The sequence below is a fragment of the Mauremys reevesii genome, linkage group 8 (assembly GCF_016161935.1).
Source record: "Mauremys reevesii isolate NIE-2019 linkage group 8, ASM1616193v1, whole genome shotgun sequence".
NCBI lineage: Eukaryota > Metazoa > Chordata > Testudines > Geoemydidae > Mauremys > Mauremys reevesii.
The window spans coordinates 91,988,795-92,009,412 of NC_052630.1; the positions used below are offsets into that span (position 1 = coordinate 91,988,795).

The 20,618-nt window shown below is 40.7% G+C and overlaps 1 protein-coding gene across 1 annotated transcript in view; it reads left to right on the forward strand.

Annotated features, from left to right (window-relative positions):
• LOC120370665 (integrin subunit beta 3 binding protein) overlaps positions 1-20,618 on the forward strand; it is a 52,891-nt gene that overhangs the window by 28,732 nt on the left and 3,541 nt on the right. The window contains 6 exon segments of the mRNA XM_039485710.1: positions 105-152; positions 155-179; positions 6,488-6,566; positions 8,133-8,226; positions 8,862-8,921; positions 20,171-20,224. Coding sequence (XP_039341644.1) covers positions 105-152; positions 155-179; positions 6,488-6,566; positions 8,133-8,226; positions 8,862-8,921; positions 20,171-20,223 — 359 coding nt within the window. The 3' untranslated portion in view covers position 20,224.

The following is a 20,618-nucleotide window of genomic DNA, read 5'->3' on the forward strand; positions in this document are numbered from 1 at the left end:
CATGCTAACACCTCTTTTTTTCCCTACTGCTTCAAACTATATACAGTACTCCAGTTTCATTTTTATCTTTATTTTTGTTTCTTTCTTTAATGTGGACTACTTAGGAGACAGAGATGAGCTGAATGACCCAGAAATCAGTTTATCCAGAAGAGGGCATCTCGAACAGAAGAGTATCATAAGTAAGTATACCAGTCTGTGGTGATAAAATGTCATCATTTTCAGTTATGAGGGAAGTGACTGTTTCCTTAGAGAAATAAAACTTAGAATGATTGTTCTTTTATACTTGAGATTTTACAGGGTGGGATTTTCCAAAGCAGCTAAGGGAGTTGGACACCCAACTCTGATTTTTCCATGGGATTTGGTAACCTAACTCCCATACCCATCATTAGAAATCCCACCTATAACGGCAGTATTGTAATTAAGGTACACGAAGGAATGTGTTTTGTTTTTCCAAACTGTTTCACATGTGCAAGCTCTTTAGATTTTGCTGGAAGCATTGCTTGTGGCAAAGATGCATTGCCAAATTCTAGTGGTTGATTTTGATACCTCTCATCACAATGGGTCATGATTCTGACTTCAAATGTATATTTGTTTTGCTGAAACGTTCCCATAAGAATCTTGTTTTTCTTGCTGCAAACTGTCTTTAGTACATAAGCCTTCTGACAGTGATGGACATACTTTAGTACATAAGCCTTCTGACAGTGATGGACATACTTTAGTACCTAGGCATTCGGACAGTGATGGACATTTATAGACCTCAATTCAGAAAAGCACTTATGCAGGTACATCAAGCTAAGTGGCTTCTCAGGTGCTTTGCTAAACAAGGATGGACATAAGGAGTGCATAAGGAAGGAATGCTTAAGTGTTTTGCTGAATAGGAGTCAGAGTTGGTAAAATATATTATAGATGAAGCTGGTAGCGTGATACATATTAAAGTTGTCTGGCACTGCCCATTATAACTGAGGCTATGATTTAGTCACGGAGGTCGTGGAAGTCACGGAATCCGTGACTGCCAGCAACCTTCGTGACTTCAGCCTGCGGTGGTTGGCAGCTGCAGAGTCCCCTGCCTCCAGTGAGGGCAGGGAACTGCGAGGTATGACCAGTGCCCCTGGCGGCTCCCGGAGCTCCAAGCCACCACAGGCGCAGGGGAACCTCCAGCTCCCAGCTGCCATGGGTGGCGGGGAGCCCCCGGCTGCCGCAGGCAGCAGGGGAATCCCTGAGCCGCTGGTGGTGGCGGATGAACCCCCACGCCGGCTGGGGAATCCCGGAGTCCCTGGTACAGGACCCCCAAGCCCCCAGCTGCTGTGGGCGGTGGGGGAATCTCTGAGCCCGTGGGAGCCACCACTGGCGGGGAACCCTGCAGCTCCCGGCCGTGCTGAGGAAACCCCCGCAGCTCCCGGCCCGCTGCTGATGGGGTTACCCCGCAGTGCCCAGCCAACATGGGGGGTGAGGGCACCCCACAGCTCCCAGCCCAATGGGCAGCGGGGGACCCCCGGAGTTGCATGCAGCAGGGGTACCCCGCAGCCCCTAGCTGCTGCAGAAAGCTCCTAGCCCCTGTGCAGCTGCCCCGTTTCAGGCAGTGTGGAGACCCACAGATCCCCATTTTTTGAGGTATATTTTTAGTAAAAGTCACGGACAGGTCACAGCTTCTGTGAAATTTTCTTTTTTGCCCATGACCTGTCCGTGAATTTACTAAAAATGTCCTTGACAAAAATCTTAGCCTTAATTATAAGACTCTGTTTTCCATTGCTTATAATTTTACCAAACTTTAACAGTTTGGTTGAAATTTTCCATGCCAAGTATCTGCCTGAGTTGAAGTTTGGGGGCAAATTTCATCCAAAATGGTTCCGCTGTTTCCAAGAACGAAGCTAGGGAAGACACATGCTGTTGTGCCTATGTTAAATGCTGGGTGAATTTTTCGTTGAAAATCTCTATTGCCCCCTTGCTTTGGAGCAGGGCCTTGAAATTTGGCCTTTGTGTCAGCAATGTGACTTTCGATGTCCCTTTGAAAATCTATCCAGATTTTGCCAAGGTATAAGCCTTTGAAAAATTGCAGTTTGAATAGACTTGGTGTATTCCATTCTCACTGAGCATGCTCTGTCCCCTCCTTGCTCCTGTCTGTGGCCAGACTGTGCATGTAGAATTCCCACAGAGCAACTAACCATGTTCCAGCCAGGGCTACAGGGGTCAAGCTGGACTTTCCCTGTCGTTGCTGCCCTCAGCTGCTTGGGGCTGGGCATTGGCACTGAAAGCCGGGATCCCGTCTCTCCTATGCTCTAAGTGCCCCCCTGCTACTACCCTGGCAGCATGGAGGAGGAAGCCACCTGAAATGCAGAGGGGGAGGAAAAAGAATAGATTGGAACAAGGAGTTTGGTGAGACTGGGACTGGAATTGGGGGAGGAGAGAGAAGCTACTGGAAGCTGGTTAGAGAAACAGGACTGGGAACCAGTTGGCTGGAGTGGCAGAGAACACAGAGATTGGATGGGGATTTGGGGTGCAGAGGGAGAACTGGAACTGGGTGGGCAGAGAGAGTGGGATGAGGAGGTGAGGGAGGGGAGACTGAATGAGGAGAATAGGACTAGGAGTCGGCAGGGGGGAAGGAGAGAGATCAGATGAGCTGGAAGGAGGGAACTAGGACTAGCTGTGCAAGGAAATAGGTAGGGGAGAACTGGGATTGGATGTGGAGACAGGGAGAGATTGGGTGTAGGGAGGAGGATTAGACTCAGAGAGCAAGCCTGGATGGGGGAGACTAGGACTGGCTAGAGAAAGGGGATAGGGCCTAGATGAGAAGCCTGAGGAATGAAGACTGGGACTGACGAGGAGAATGAGACTGAGACAGGGACAGTTGGGAGAGGAAGGTAAAGAAGAGGTCAGGTTTGTGGGAATGGGCAGAAGAGTCTGTGCCCTCTAGCGTACACTCCCCTCAGGAGCCTGGAATGAAACCAAAGGTTCCTGAGTCTCATTATTCCTCTGCCGTCAGCAAATATCTGTGAAACCCACTGTCAAGGTGTTGTTTTTTCTCCCTCCCATGCTGGTCCACATAAAGAATGACAACCTACTGCTGCAGTTACTCTGTTAACTCAATTGGCAGAAGTCTATGTGGTGGATCTCAAGTTTCCACCCTGCTGATGAACCACGTGGGTGTCAATATGATGCCTTGAGGGAATCTATTTTTTCAGTTCGTCTAAAACAAAAACCTAGAAAATTACAAAAAAACCCACCATTAAAAAACACTAGTAAGGTTGCGAAGTCAATGCCTGTGCAAATGTAATTTATTCCTTTTGTGCATATGCATTGATTGCATACTATTTTTTCCACTGCACCCTGGCCTCATTCAGTGCACATGATGGACAGTGCTCACTTACTGAGCAGCTCTTCAATATTTTGTTTTTTCCTCATTGTTCAATTTGTCCTGCAGACAATGGTCTCCTTCTTTACACAACCTTAGCTTATCTCCAGAGCAGGTCCACCCACCGTGTGCACTGAATGAGGTAAGAATCCTGTGGATGGTGCATGTGCAGTCTGGTCAGCACTAGGAGATCTGAGAGGCTCAAGCATGCTAACTAAGGATGGAATTTTCAGAGATTTTAGATGCTAAAATCTAAGTAGCCACTACTGAGCATATGCAAATTGTGATTTTTTCCCCCAAAGGTTTATAATGCAGCCAAATCTGGGTGGATTTTCTTAGGGGTGGCAAAAGGTACAAGGTGATACAAAGGCCACCCTCTGCCAAATTTCAAGCCATTGCTCCAAAGCATGGGGATACTAGAGCTTTTCAAAGAAAAGGTCATGAGAATTTTTTTAAATGGGCAAAACTTATTTTTTCCTAGCCTCATTCTTGGAAACAGCAGAACCATTTTGTCTGAACGTTTCCCAAAAAGTTCAGTGTGAGGCAGACACCTGGCATGGAAAATTTCAACATAAAGTCTGGCAAAGTTATAAGCAACTGAAAAAAGGGTCTGATAATTGTCAGGCAACTTTAATAATAGGCAGCTCTACCAGCCCTGCCTATAACTGAAAGTTTAGCAGCTTCAGTCAAACAGGAATTCTTAGTCACTTCCTCCAAATCTTAAGTAGTTTCTATCATTTTTCAAAAAATGCTTCTAACAGGTATGATTTGCAACCTTTATTTGAATAAGCATTATATTTTTTTTCTTATGCTTGGAGTTAGAGCTCTTCCTTTTGATAAAGGTATTTCAGAAGGTTCTTTTTATTATACTAGATGCTTCATCTTTTTGCTTAAATATGGGATTCCTTTATTGCAGGATACTAAATATCATTTAAGTGGTGGAGGCCACTAGAACAGTAAGCAGCACTCTAGTTGTTAGGAATTAAAATCCTTCAGCTATATCAGTGACTGGAATTCATTAAGTGCTCATTAAAAACTACGGACTCTGTCCTGCAAAGGGATCCACATACACTGACCCTGATACCTACCTTACAATGTAAGAATGTAAGAAAAGTGTCTTATGTCCTGACCTTTCATTTCAATCTGCACAAATTCAGGGGACCATGCTAGTAGATTCCCATGCAGAACTGGAACTTAACCTGTTTTGACTTATGATAAAGGGACAGCAATTTTAAAATGTACCTTGATCTTTTTCATTTTGAGCATGGCATTTAAATCCTCTTTCATGAATAGTTAATTTTTTTACACTAAAAGCTGTGGGTTTACTTGTAAGTTTTATTAATTTTTAGAAAACATTTTACTAAAGAGACAAGGTGGGTGAGGTAGTATCCTTTATTGGATCTTTTATTGTTCTCACCAACAGAAGTTGGTATAATAAAAGATATTGTGTCGCCCATCTTATCTCTCTAATATCCTTGGACCTACAATTACACTCCATACATGTTTTACTAAAGGTACATTGAATTTGTGTGGAAGTCACAAATGAATGTCAAAGTTAATCAACTAAAATGCTTTCAATTGTGGAAGAATTCTCTAGAGTTCCTTCATATGAAACAGTTGTTTTTTTCCTTCATGCTTAAACTAAAATCCCAAGAGAGTAAGTAACAATTGGAATAATTAACCTAGGGACCTGGTTGACTCTCCATCACTGGAAGGTTTTAAGTCAAGGTATGGTCTAAAAGGTACATTGTAGCTCAAAAAGAAATGATGGGCTTGATGCAGACACTTTTGAGTGAGGTTGTATGGCCAGGCTTGATGATCATAATGGCTCCCTTTGACCTTTTAAAAAAAAATCTTTGAATAATCATAATCTCTTTAGGCAAATATTTACAAATGTCTTGTTTTTAGTGTGGAAAACTCTTAATCCAAGCAAATATATTCTTCCCATGATACAGTAAATCCCTGGTCAATGTATATACCATTGTTTCCAAGTGGTGGTAACCTTGCAATTGCAAACCCATTCAAGTAAGCATGGTCACTTTCAACATGTAAATGTTTGTATTCAGTATGTTTAAAAATAACTGCAAAAGTTGAGAACAGCAGTTAGTGACATGTCAATAAAGCACATGTGCAAACAAACACCTACATAGTAATATTTTATGTGAACTTCCATACGCTTTATGTTCTGAGGGGAAAAATATATTGTATGATACACTGACATTGGCATTTCCTCGTCTGGGTAATCATCTGTTGCTGTGTAAAAATTGGTGATAATAATAACTTTCTTTTCCCATAAGGCTCAGTATGACAATGAGATCCTTCCTTTTGTTGGGGAAAAGAAAAGTGAATGGATGTTTTCCCATTTGTCCATATTTGATTTCTGTGCTGACATGCTACAAAAAGAACCAGTTCTAAATATTTGTTATAAGAACATTTGACGGTTCCCCCCATAAGTATTTAGTGCACATTCTCAATCATATACTGAATAATCTGTCATTTAGAACCTGATCCAATTGTGTAGTACTTTACTTTTCTTACTATGCTCATCAACTTCTAAAATCTGACTAATCTTTACATCAGTATTAGAACATGTCTGTGGACTGAAGGATGGTCTAGTGGTTAAGTCACTGAACTGAGACTGCATGGGTTCAATTCCTGGCTGTGCTTCTCATGGGCAAGGGTATGTCTACACTGGAAGTGGCAGCAAGCCTCCCAACCCCAGAGGCTCGAGCGAACAGGTTTAAAATTTTGGTTTTTTAAAAAAAGTGTGTGGGGATTGCGGCTCAGGCTCTCAAGCTCACCTGGCCCCCTAGGCTTGAGAGCCTGAGCTGCAACATCCACATTGCTATTTTTAGCTCACTAGCTCAAGGCCCGCTAGCATGTGTCTGTCTACCTGGGCTTGGAGGCTTGTTCAGCTGTAGTGTAGATATAGCCTTAATTTCTCTGGGCCTGAGTTCCCCATTTTTAAAACAAAGATGATACTTTCCTACTTCACAGTAGTGTTATCAGGATAAACTAACTATTTACCTAGTGCTGAGACATTACTGTTGTTGGGGGGACCTCTAAGAAAGACTTTTTAAATGATTATTCCCAATAAATGCTGACATCATTGATTTAAATCATTTCTCTTTTATGTAGGTTTATGGTGTTGCAATCCGAAGTTGAAAATTCATTGGTGAGATTTCTGAAAATGAGACAAAGCTTAACAACTTTACAGGTGTGTCTCTACTGGCATTAATTTTCTTAATATAATTTAAATAGAAACTAGAAGAAAATGAAATCTTATATACAGTATTCTTTGAGATTTAAAGGAGAGAAAAGAAAGCTTTTGACCGGAAAATCATTGAGACACAAATATAGAAGCTGACAATACCATTTAATTTTTTTCCCAAGTCACTTTTCAAAGTACACTGGCACAACGAGTTTTTTATTCATAGATTCCAAGGCCAGAAGAGACTATTGTGATCATCTGGTCTGACCTCCTGTATGACACAGGAACATTTTTGCTTGTCCAGGATTTGAATCTGGGACAAATCCTGCAGCTAAAGCAGAATTTATACCTCTATACCAATGAGCCAAAAGGTCTGTTTTTAACTTGTATCCCTGTGTCTAGGTTGTATAGAAATTATACTATGTAAGGTCACTACTAAGTAGCATTGACAGAGTTATAAATTATTGCTGCATAGATTTCATTAGAATATAATAATGGTCCATCTAGCTTGTCTTCTCATTGTGGCCAGTGGTTCAGGGAGAATGAACAGAACTGGGCAACTATCAAGTGATTCAGCCCTTGTCATCCAGTCCTAGCTTCTGGCAGTCCTACTCTTATATGTAAGGACTTGAAAATTAAACATCTATTTGTGTTGAAGTCATCATACTATTAAATTCATTGTTAATATGTCAACTTTTGATGTCTATTTATCACACACAGTGTTGTTATTAATATTCTCGTACTGAATAAATTCATGACAAAGTTCTCTTGTGTTCTTCAGTGTCCTCAGAAATAATTCAGCATATTCAAATTGTTTTATTTTACTTACACATGTTGTTACACACACACTGTTGTTTCAAAAAGGCTTATTTAGATTGACACCCTGGCACTATTTTTGAAATTCTTTATTAAAGATTTTCAATTTTGCTTTTACAAATACATTTAGAAATAAAATCTTGGCCTTGCTAATGAAATTGATACAGTGGGGATTTTTAGATTTATTATTAAAGTTGAAGACCATATGCAAGAGATTCTTAAAAGCTGATAGATTTTCTTTCTTTACTAACATATTAAGGCAAATTTATACATGTACCAGAATTGTTTTTCTGGGGATCAGGTGTGAATCTCTTTATTTAAAAAGCTGAAGATATATAAATGAAGCAAACATAACAGGAGTTTTCAAATAATGTTTTCAAAAATACACAAGTTCCATTTTCAAAAGTGACCTACTTACTAAGTCCCACTGTCTTTCATTTACTTAAGTTACTTAGGTGCTTGTGAAAATGTTACCCTTTGCTAGAGTAGGTTGTTAATTATAAGTTGCATTGAAAATGTTCGTTAGACTGTTTATGCAGTGTTGTAACTGTGTTGGTCCCAGGACTTTAGAGAGACATGGTGGGCGAGGTAATACCTGAAGAAGAGCTCTGTGTAAGCTCAAAAGCTTGTCTCACTCAGCAACAGAAGTTGATCCAATAGAAGATATTACCTCACCTACCTTGTCTCTCTGTTAGTCTGTATAGCAATTTGTTGGTTTAGGAATAAAATTAATATTGTTTTTAATTCTACTTTCAGGCTTTAGAGGGCAGTAGAGAGCTTGAAAATATTTTTGGTGTCTCAGACTCATCCTGTAACTTGAAAGCTGAAGTGCAGAAGACCAAAGTGCTAAGTAAGCTTCAACAATTTTTATCTCTTTACTATAATTTGACAACTAACACATATCAGATTTTATTCCAAATACACTAATTTTAAATTTTGCATGAATACAATCAGTAATACTAGGTGCTATTGTAATACAAATAGAAGTTTTCGTAAACAGTATGCTAGTGTTTGGTATTGTCTTTATGCTTACATTACTAACCAGAGCAAGTCCATTCAGGATAGGGCATGAGATTGCCAGGTCCAGGAGACTGATGTAAACAAGATGTCAAACCTACATGAACCTATAGCACCCTTTGTTTGTGGGCATGCACGCATTTCTGCTGACCATAACAGGGAGAAGAACCATTCCTCTCATCTCTGAACTTGAGACAAAGTGCCATGTTATCATCAGAGGGAAAGATTGGAAGAAAAATAATGGGTGGGATATAAGCACTAATTTGAGACGTTGTGCTTGGGTTTTGCAGATTATTTTTTATTATGGTTTTTAGCCAACAATATGTGCTGTTTTTATTATCCTTTTAAAAAAATACATCTGCTTGGGGAGGGGGGCGGGTTAAAGACAAGGTATCTTGTCTTTAACTGCTTTCATTAAAATCTTTAGAGTAAAGTTTTCTTGACCTTTAAATGTGTTTTATTCATTAGTGGCTCAAGCAGAAAAACAAAAGCTGCTGAAGAGGAGTAATGCAAAACATCCTGCCCGAGGTAATATTTATTTTTAAATTTGTTATCTAGCATCTGCTTTGATGGTTAATATCCATCATTGGGTTCCTTTCAGTGACTTCCTTTTGAAAGTCTTCAAATAATCTTTAGCAAAGAACCATGTCAGGTTTGTATCTCCTTCCTATATATCGGCTAAACTAATTTTTCTTTTATGTTCTTTGAAACTTCATGTTTCTTTTTAGCCTGATTAGTTGTATACAGAAGTTCTTATTGCAGAAACAATGCATAAGGAGGGCAGTTACGTATTAGTAGTGCATTGGGGCCTGATCCAAAGGCCACTGAAGTCAATCAGGCTCTTTAGCCTTTTTATTTATAAACATACCATCTACCAGTTGCTCCTGTTCATCCTCCGTTTTCCCTCGCACACAACTTTCTTTGCATCTTTTTGTGTCAGAGACCATCTCATCTTATCTAAATTGTGAGGTGGCTAGTACACTCTAGAGGACATTGAAATACTAAATGTTACATCACTTCATAACTTATTCTGACAGATACAAATCCTGATAGAATTGATTAAAAACGCAATTGAAACTGCAGTGGAAAAAGAATGCATGTGTCCTAGGACACTAGAATGAATACCTTTGTAGGATAGAGAAAGAGACGTGCTAAGAAGTTTCTAACTACAACAAATGGAGAGTACAAAACAAAGAAATGGTGTGAACTGAATTAGTATTAATGTATTGTTGATTGCGGGCTTTCAAGCTTTCTGGTGAATTGTTACAGCAACAGACCAGTGTAATCTTTAAGACGTGAAGAAGTGTCAATATATGACTATTGCAAATTTGTTCTGACTGTACAACTTTAATGAGATGAGATTGACACTGTTTAAGGGAACTTCTTTTCTGGAAAGCACATGGCACTTAATGTAGGAGGAACCTTTGGAGCAGCAGCAGCCTCACCATCAAAGTAATCTGCACTCCACTCTGGGAACCAGAGATTTACCATCTCATCACTGGGCCTTTTTGCTGATCCTGAAAGATGTGACTAGATCGAGTGAGGAAAGGGAACCAAAACAACAGTATCTATTTCCAAGGCTGTACCTGAGCAATTCCCAAGATGCAAACCCCCTCCTTCTTGTCAGTTTTCACTCCTGTCTTTGTTAGGAGTCAGTGTGGCCTAGTGAATAGAACATTGGACTGGGACTTGGAGATCTGCGTTCTGTCTCCAGCTCTGCCACTGATTGGCTGGGTGACCTTAGGCAAGTCACTTCCCCTCTCTGTGCCTTATTTTCATATCTGTAAAATGAGGATAATGATACTGACCTCCTATTTAAGCACCTTGATGGAGAGCCCTGTATAAGTGCTAGGTGGTATTATTAGTCCTGTCCTCTTTCTCTATTTGCTTGTTCTCTAATAACAGTCTTGCTTAGCCAGCCAAGGTACATATAAGCTTGCCGCTCTTGAGCACATCCAGTTTGGCAAGCTAAAAATGATTCCTGAGTGGCCTGATCACAATAAAAAATTGTCTCTCCCCTATACTGGCCAAAGGGAAATAAGACAATCCTAGCCAATCATTTACCAGGCCCAGGAAAGTAGAGCTGGTGTCCAAGAGGAGCTAACTGGGTCATGTATCTGTGGTCTTCCATCAGCCAACCTGCAAGCAACAGAGACAGAGATGCATTTTCCTGTCTCTTGTTATTCTATTCTCTTGTGCAGTTGGTTTAGTTTAGGAAGAAACAGGATCAGACTTAAACTGCAAAGCCTGAGCGCTATACTATATGATTAATACTCTTTTCCCCCAACAAAACCATTTAATGCCATTTTAAAAAAACATCCAAGAAAGAATTTTTTGTTTTAAAATCTGTCTATACAGAGAGAGGAAGAAGAGACTATAAAGGAATTTAATATGAAGACTGACTTGGTTTATTAAAGCTAAAAAATTTTTGCTTTTTCCTCCTCCTTTCTTTTGCTGTGTTTAATAAATAATAATGAATATCTTCTAATGTATACAACAAGCAAAACTAAGTTCCTAGTAACAGGCCTTTGAACCCCCAAAACCTCTACCACATTCTGCAAATTCTAAACTTAATAAAAAAATCCATCTTTCTTGTAGCAAAGGTGTAAACAACAATCATGAATTTGAACAATAGCTGATCCATATCCAATAAAATATTTGAAGTGCATCTCATACTAAGAGCTTCTAGCACCTCTGTTCATTTCATAACTCAAGTATGTTGTCATTACAAAGTTTCTTTCAGATGTAAACAAACTTCCCTCTGTGTTTTACCTGATGGAATTTAGGGAGACATGTAACAGACAGGTATGATTGGAGTCTCACTAGGGGAGTAGTAATTTCTATTACCATGAAGGGTAAAGCCGGATAAGAGTTTCATGGACTTCTGAAATTCCCTGGTGGAGAAATAATCCGATGAAACACCGTAGCGATTAGTAGTCAGTCCACTACCTCTGACCTCTATATGTGTTCTTCCTGCTTCTCTCCTCCCCCCCCAACCCAGTCAAGTACCCATTATTCTCTGATGACAAATAAATGTGAGGGTAAGAGACTTGCTCTAAAGCCCATCAATTAATTTAAAATGTAGATAAGTGTAATTGAAAAAAATAAAAATGAGGGAATTTCTACTGTCCTATGTTGTAACTGCAAAGGAAGATGGACTTTTTGTCCACCATAAATTCCAGCCAACAGAAACTGTTCCAAGTAGCAACATCAAATCAATGTGGATTGCCTCTGCTCAGCTGCAGATCCCTATACTTCCTGCTGTGTGGAATTCTCCTCCTACAGTGGGAAAAAAATGAAATTCAAGACAGTCTTGCTTGCTCAGAGGAGACTAAGACAGAGAGAAAAGGAACAAGTTGCACCATATTTTTTGGTGGAATGTGATCATTTGTGCAAGCTGAGGTTTTGAAAAGCATGAGGGGAAGTCTGCGCTGCTATCTTCACAATGGACTCCTGAGCTTCTTGGCCAGTGAAAACCAATGGAGAGCATCTTGGGCCATTGCTGGCAGGCAGTTGGTGCCCCTCTTTTGGAATGCTTTCTAGCTGCCACAGTGAAGCAAATGTATAGGCCCATTTGTACTACAGAAACTAGCCCATGCCAACTATCAAGCTCGTTAGATGAGATTTTTCACCCTGAATCTGAATTCATTGTCTGAAAGTAGGGCAGAAGCAGTTACCAGTTGTAACAAAGTTAGTAAACATATTAAACTTTATCCATTTTAATACTACTTCAACAAGGACTGAGCTTCATTGTGCTCTTTAAAAACATGGGGAGCAGAGGAGCAAAGAAAAAGTGTGATAAAAGAAAGTATTTGGAGATATTTTTACTTTGCCCTTTTAGTTTTGGATGTGGTTTTTTCATAATTATTTTTAATTAGTTATGCTCAAGACTTGAAACCTCTGACTATTCTGTGGCTTGATACACATGGAATGTCACATTATCATCACATGGTGAGGCATGAAATTTATTTACTTTACATAAACAACCTCTGCTTAAAACAACTTAATACAGAAAATTCCTTAGTCAATGGGCAGCATTATGTAGAACTCAATATATCTTTTTGTGTGATTAGCATAAAAAATGGCATCATTGTTTGTCCATGACTAGCATTTACAGTAAACAAAATGTTTTTGAATAAAATGTAAGCAAACTCTAGAGCAGCTGCCAAGAGATGAAATCTAGACAGTTTGCTGCAGTCCAAAACATGCTTTGTGTGTGTTGAGAATAAATATATAGGTTGCACTATGCATATTTTAAAGAGCGCTTAACAGTTTGAGCATTTAGAGGATTGACGATGATAAAATTCTAAACAGTGAAGCAGCTTCAGCTGGCAGTTACAAAATATTAATAGTTTCTCTACATTTCCTGTAAATAAAAACAATGTATCACTAAAGTGAGTATGAACATGCCCATGAATGAGTCTGTTGTGTTCTGCAAGGCGCAATACAGAGTCTTCTGGCTAAAGAGTCCCAGAAGATCATATATTTACAGTATTAAGAAAAACTCTATTCAGAGCCCATATAGGCTATAGGCTATATTAAAATAGGAAAATGAGCGCATTTTCCAGATACTCATCCTTGCAAAAAGTTGGGTAAATTTGGTATTTGTATTGCAATTACTCTTCCTCAGCACCAATAAAGAAGTTTTTCTTCCTACCTCTTTTTGTACAGGGCAATGGAACCAATTTCTGCCTCTCCTTGTACACACTCTTTAACCATGTGGGTTTTCAGGTGAACAAGTCAGTCTTTAACTAGATGAGTTTTCACTCAATCACATGGGAACAGGCACTTACAGCTGTATGAGACATCAGTCTAGGGCAGGGGTCGGCAGCCTCTGGCATGTGGCAGGAAGCTGCGGCCAGCACATCCCTCGGTCCGCACCGCTTCCCACAGCCCCATTGGCCTGGAGCGGTGAACCGCAGCCAGTGGGAGCTGCGATTGGACGAACCTGTGGACGCAGCAGGTAAACAAACTGGCCTAGCCCACCAGGGTTCTTACCCTGGCGAGCTACGTGCCAGAGGTTGCCGACCCCTGGTCTAGGGGGTTTCAAGGTTCTTGTTAGCCTCCACAGTCTTGCTGTGCCTCACATGATGGACGGTGCAGTTTTCTTGGCTCTGGTTAGTTATACCTGATATACCAGAGGAGGCTGAGAAGAAGAAAATAACTGCTCCTCTATGCTAGCAGTGCACCTTGCTCCAACTGGGTCTTTCGGTCACTCATGCAAAAATTCTCAAACATCATGCTCTCAACCATCAGTTGCTACTAGACTACTGTTGCTCAAACTCACTGCCTCAACAGCAGCCAGCAAGAAGTTGCCTCTAGCAACGCAAGGTACTCAAGTAGGCAGCAATTATACCCAAACAAGATTTACATCAGGAGACATGCTGTTGTCTTCCCAGATGTATTGACCATACCAGGTGTTGGCCATTACCTTTGTGGAGGCTAAATATGTAGCTGGATAATTTTTGTTAAACCTAAAAAGCCTCTTGGGTTGGAGAGAGACCTTTAGTTAAAACCTCACCTTCACCACCAGTCAAGCTAAATTGTCTCAGATCCCTGTCTCATCTAAAGCTTGTCTTTAAATACCGTCAGGTCACTCTTCAATGAAAGACAGTTTCAGAGCGTGAACTCAGCTGCTAACTATGACCTTCATTGAACAGTTTGAGAATTAAGGAGCCAAAAACAGCCTTCACCTTGATGCAGCAGAGAATCTGACCCTTATATTTCTGCACAAACAGCCTGTTGAAGAGTTGTCCAACCTTCTGTTTTCAAGAAATAATCCGACCCTCTTGTATTTAGTGAGTGTTTACAAACCTAAACTAGTTGGACGTTATCCTCCACTTACACAATAGACAATTAAGAGCAAACTTTAAAAGGGATTTCTTTAGTAGACAAAGATCAGCTTCCCCTTCGTTTTGTTTGTTTGCATAGTTGAGTCATTAATGCTCTTCAGAGATTTTTGCTTCATTGTAGCTTGCGCTGTCTGGATAAAAGCTGTTCCTTTGGCTAAGCCTGAATAGCGCTCTTTTCTCATTCCAGCAAGTGTCCTCCTCCCCCCCATCTTGGAATTGTACTTATGGGAAAAAAATTGCCTTCTCCAGCCTATAAGGCCATCAAGTGTCTTGACCCGTGCCCAAATTCTGCAATGCCATTGAATTTTTAGTTAGATTCAAGTGGTTGTCCTGGTTGAAGTGAGAAACTAACTTTGTCCATTAGAGAAATACCACTGATGGGTAAGAGAGATTGTAGACCGTTTCTTTTGACCCAGAGTGTACTGTTTTTTCTCTCTTCATTGTTTAAAAAAAAAAAAAATCTTTCCCAGCAGGCTCTGGTTTTCCTGTGTTGCATGTGCACCTTAGAGTGTAAATATAAAATACATTTTGAAATTTGGAAAGTGCGTGAGTCTGAGGTCAGAGACATGAGCTTTTGGGGGAGTAAGTTACAAACCTCTCCAGTGATTTAACATCCTGTGCTATGCAGATGAAATATTAAGCTATTAACTATTGGCTGACAGAAATGCACGCTACACACAGCTATAGACTTCAGACATATGTATATACTGGACTGTCAACTTACCTTCTCTATGTGGGTATCATCAACCACATTGATTCATGAACTTTCACACCTTTGTTTATTCCCTATTTTCCTATCTACTTTTTTCAGAATCAATTAAAAAAAATAATCTGGCAGATCAAGGCTTTAGAGTATGAAGCTTAATGAAAAATTAAAAAGAACTACTGCTTCATTACAACATGAATATGTATAGCAACTCCTACATGACTATAAATACTCTATCTGTATTCTCCTGGGAATATAATTATTTTAAATAAAGAAACAGTTTGAACTCACTTAATAGCAATCTTATGTTTAAGAGGTGTAAATAACTTGCTATCCAGACATTACAAATATCCAGGTGCTCTATATGTGCTGATGACAACAAAATTGAAAAGAAAGACTGTAATAATTCTGACTGGTTTTCTCTGCAGAAGATATTGATTATTTGTGTGTGGTGAGAGATTTGGAAAATTCAATTAAAGGAGTTGTGCAAAGGTTTCATAAATTTTCCCTGTACAGCGTGTACACAGACATTGTTGTGTATTAAATCAATGCAGCACTTCACAATATATTTTCTTTGAAACATAAAAATAAATAACATTTAAACAGTTCTGCTTACTACAGAAACAAATTTTATTTTCTGTGAAGCATTTAGTCATGTGCTATCACTGACTCATACACATTTGCCAGCTGTAACAAATTTTATAGACATTTTCTCCAGAGACATAGCTCATATACTATGAATTTTTAAATGAGCAAATGGTGAAGAAGGGATGTCAGCAATATAAAAATTGATCAGTTAAAAGATAAAAGCATAAGTAAAGAGATTTGTATGGTAGTCTTAATAGGTTTTATTAAATAAAAATACTATAAAAAGACAGTAATGAATAGACTGAAGGTTTTAACTGTGGTTGAGGTGGAGAAAAAATTATTCTGGCACATTTAGTAGAAGATTGGTTTTATAGCACCTGACAGGTGAACATTTTTTTCTCTCTCCTTTTTAGATGTGTAAATGTTTCAGAGCAGTCCAATTTAGTGGTGGGGCCAGGGGGAGGAACGGGAGACAGACCTTGCAAAAATCCTGCCCTTTTGCTATATTTGTGGAGTGGGAGAGGAGGGCTCATGGGAACTTCTGCCATACCACAGAAAAAGCAGGGCAGGATTTGTACCTAGTATTCAGGCAACTATCATGCATGCCTGTGCACTGAAACTCCAAGGACTTTAGTTTAGGGTATCATGTCCAGCCCCCTATTCCAGCTGGTGTGTGTGCTGCAGAGAGCAGCGTCTGCTAGCTGGGGGCTGTTACTGGAGCAGAGAGTGATAATCCTCCCATCTCTGCACTTCTGGCCAACTTCAGAGAATTCTGCGCTGGCCGATGGGTTTTCAACTGCAGGGGATGCGCTGGGTAACATTTCTTCTAGCTGCACTGACCAAGACAGGATTTGACCTTAGTGAAGGTTAGATAAATTTTGTTAGGTTTGTATTTATTAAAAGGGGTGGGGGGAGAATCATAATTAAGATGTATGTCTGTAAAGGTGTTGACGATTATGAAAGAGTGCTGCTTCATTGTTATGTTTTGAGTCATAGCTTTTAAGGCCAGAGGGGACCACTAGATCATCTAGCCTGATCTCTTGTGTATCACAGGCCACCAGCACCACCCCACACCCGCACACAAAACCCAATGTCGGAAATGAGACTAAAGAAAATGAGGCCCCCAAGAGACTAGACTATTATGTTCCACAGGCAGAGAAAGGATGGACCTGATTACCTTGTGAGCATCACAAAGAAGAAAAATGCAAACTTAGGACAGGTATAGTAAGTCACATGAGCATCTGTGCAGTTTATAATAGGGGGTCATATTCTTTGTTGGCTATTTAAATACGTAACCCTTAATACTATGTGTTTAAAGAAAACTATAAATACAGATATTTTTTCAAAGATGTTAGAGTGAAAGTTCTTAGAAAAAGCTCACTAATGAATGCAGTTTGAGTCTAAGCCAGGATGAGTTAGACATTTTGTCAGGATACTTTTTCAGACGGTGTGACTTGCGCTGGTGGATTTCTTATGCAAGTACTTGCACTTGGGCAAGTAAAGAGTTATTACAAGGATTTTTTTATTCAGAAATCACAGTTAGCACAAAGAAACCAGCAGTTTAGAAATAGACTGATTTAATATTGATCACTGTATTACTGTCAGTTACCACACCATACCATCTGTGATGTCAGTTATTTCCCTATTCTAAATACAGGTAACTGTCAGTAGAATTTTGTTTTTTAATGGCTCCTTGTGTAAACGCAAAATTTGTTTAGTGGATAGAAGGCTAAATAAAGATAAACATGGTGCAAAGACATACTGGATGCATTTTTTATGAAATGACTTTATCAAACCTAGATTAGGCCAAAATTCCTTGGCAAATTTGGCCCAGACCCAGGCACCATTTTGGAAAGTCCATTGCTTGTACTCTTTCACTGGGCTGCTGGGGCAGGCATCCTGAGCCTTGCTGGCAACAGCCAAACTAGGAATGTTGGGCCTTCATGTGTGTGCACTCTCCCCCTAAACCCTTCGTAAAGGTGGAGCCTTAGTCTGCGAAAGATGGTAGGTGTAAGCATGTGCACACTAAGGATGGATCACTTGATTGAGCTACTCCTCTCAGTCATGCAGGGACCAGCTACATCCCTGCTGCCCTAGATCATGTATCACCAAAGCCTACCCAACTGGATGTAAACAGAAAAGAAAATACCCAAACAGTACTTAAACTGTGCAGTAAATTATACAGGGTGGGGTGCTACTGAAACCTAGAGTAAGGTGGAAACCCACTGAAAGCAAATACTACTTTTGCAGGGCTAAACTAAGGTGGAAAATATAGGGGGGAAATATCTCCTGAGTGTGAATGTGGTCATCTTGTGCGTTTCTGAAGCTAATAAAGTCAGGTTCCATCAATTCTCATCAAGTTTGGCTGAAACAGACCGTAAAGGCCTAACAGCCTTCCACCCATGATCTCTGCATTTCCCCTTCTTCCCTCCCTTTTCATTCTCACACAACACGAGTGACAGCCAGATGTTCCAGCCATACATGATCTTGAGCTCACGCTGACTGGTTCATTGCCCGAAATAAGGACAGAAACAAAATCTGCAGAATCCTTAGCACATAAAATGCAGCAACCCCGATCCTGTTACGGGCCTCAGATCTAAACCTTGCTCAGCTGCAGTAATCCAGTGACAAAGTGACTCACCAGTCAATGCGCTGCACTGGGCCTGTGTGGCCTTGTAGGATTTTTTTGTCTTCATAGCTCAGCTGGCCAGGTCCACAGGTGGTTCCCTTCATCTTGTGACTCGGCCCTCTGGCAAGGTCACGTTTAGTCTCACCCCTTTTGGAGCACACGCAAAGCCCCACAACCTCACATCAGGTCAGTGGCCTGTATCTAGACCCAATAGTGCTACTGCTCCCCTGTGTCTGGGCTCTTCATGCTCACCTCTCCGGTGACATTGTAGGGGAACCCAGGCCCAGGCACCCTGTAACAAGCAGTTAAGGTGTCTTGTCAGACCTCTTGTTTCTTCCCTGGGCTACTTCTTGCATTAGCCTGTTGTCTCCTCGGGGAGCTTGCATTCTCAGTAAGGGTCTGCCCTATGGCCAGACCCCTTATCCCAATTCCCAGTGTAACAAAGGAAAGAAAATTAAACTAACAGAAATAAAGAGTGGCACCAGCCCTTCTATCCTGCATGGTCCTTCAGCCATCTGTATTACTGCTCCATGTTCACAGGCTACCAAAGGCAGCTTGTTCCTCTTGGGGAGCTGAGAATGAGAGGTCTGTCCCGCTCTGGGGCTAGGAAGTTCTGAGTTGGGTTTCTCCCTTTTAAGACTCCTCCTCTAAGTCTGGCATGCTTCTCAGGTGGGGTGGGGCTGCCTGAGCACATAGCTGCTCTTTAACCCATTCTTGTCTAGAGCAGAGTTTATATACCCCAACACAAGGTGTGTCTACGTCAGTGCTGGAGGTGTAATTTCCAGCTCAGGTAGACATACCCATGCTAGTTCTGACTGAGCTAGTGTTCTAAAAACAGAAGGGTAGCTGTGGCGGCACAAGCAGTGGGACAAGCAAACTGCCCTGAGTACAATTCTGTCCAAGGCACATATGCACACTGTTAGCCCGGCCTGAGGCTCACGCTGCCACGGCTACACTTCTAATTTTAGCATGCAAACGCAATCAGTGAGTGCGGGTCTGGCTACCTGAGCTGGCAGCAATGCAGACATACCCACAGACCACTAAGTGGCAGACAGCAGCATTCCAGACCACCCTTAGGCCCCAGCCCTGCCTCTGCTATACCTTTTCCATAAGGCCACCTGTGCTAGTTCTACCCTATTGTGGGATTCTCTTAGGCCTGGTCTACACTGGGGGGAGGGTTCGAAATAAGGTACGCAAGTTCAGCTACGCTATTCGCGTAGCTGAACTCGAACTACCTTAGTTCGAACTACTTACCCGTCCTGACGGCGCAGGATCGAAGTCCGCGGCTCCCCCGTCGACTCCGCCGTTCGCGGTGGTGGAGTTCCGGAGTCGACGGGAGCGCGTTCGGAGTTCGATATATCGCGTCTAGATGAGACACGATATATCGAACTCCGAGAAGTCGATCGCTACTCGCTGACCCGGGCGGGTAGTATGGACGTACCCTTAGAGTAAGACAATCCCCAAGAAAGTAGTAACTCCACCCTTCCAACAGGGGGTGTAACAGGAAAGGGGGGAACAGCAGGGGAATAGGAAATCTTGCCCACTGTGCCCCATATGTAAAATATCCACAGGCTATAAGACTTTGTTTGGGTGGAATCTTAAATTAAATACAGATGCACAAACAATATTAAGCAATTTAATCCAGATTGCAGAAGCATATAAACAAACAAGCAGTTCTAGTCTCTCTGTCAATATTTCCATTCAAGCCCTGATAGAATACACATTAAATTACTGTAGCTCTTAATTTTATATTTCCTGGTGTATAGCCAACTTTTACTTATACATATAAAAACAATGTATTTTTAATGGGTCAGAGTTAAGTAATGGAATCATGAAAATGTAAATAGCAAAACATACATTGTAGAAGCTGCAGTTTACAATATTGACAAATTATGAACTCTGGAATATTTTACTTTAGCAGCATGTTGACTTTGAGATTTTTATTTTACAAATAAAACACCATCATTCTGTTTGTGAATATTTGGTTTTGTTTCATCCACAGAATATGTACAATCTGGTAACAGCTATGAATTCCTTAAATCCCTCATTAACTGAGGTAAGCAAGCTTTCCCACTTCAGTGTTTGACTACACAAACTAATGTTTACAATTAACAGTAATTATGAGGACTGAATTTATTTAAACATTTGCAAAATGATCATAGGTACAAATGTGCATGATCAAATTGTCGTATTTTGATCTGAAGACAATTGCTGCTCATGAATGTAATACCTCAATAATAAAAAAAAGAAATTTACTTCTTAATATTTCTGCTGATTTGCTGTGCAAATTGGTTCCTATTGAACCTACAGAAAGCTAGCACAGTGAAGACTATTACAGGAGGATTTCTCCAAGTTACCAAGGTCAGGTGATAACTAGAAGGTTTTTCAAATATTTCACACTTGAATAGGCACATGTGACCAAAGGAATAAGAGAATTTGAGTGTCAGAGC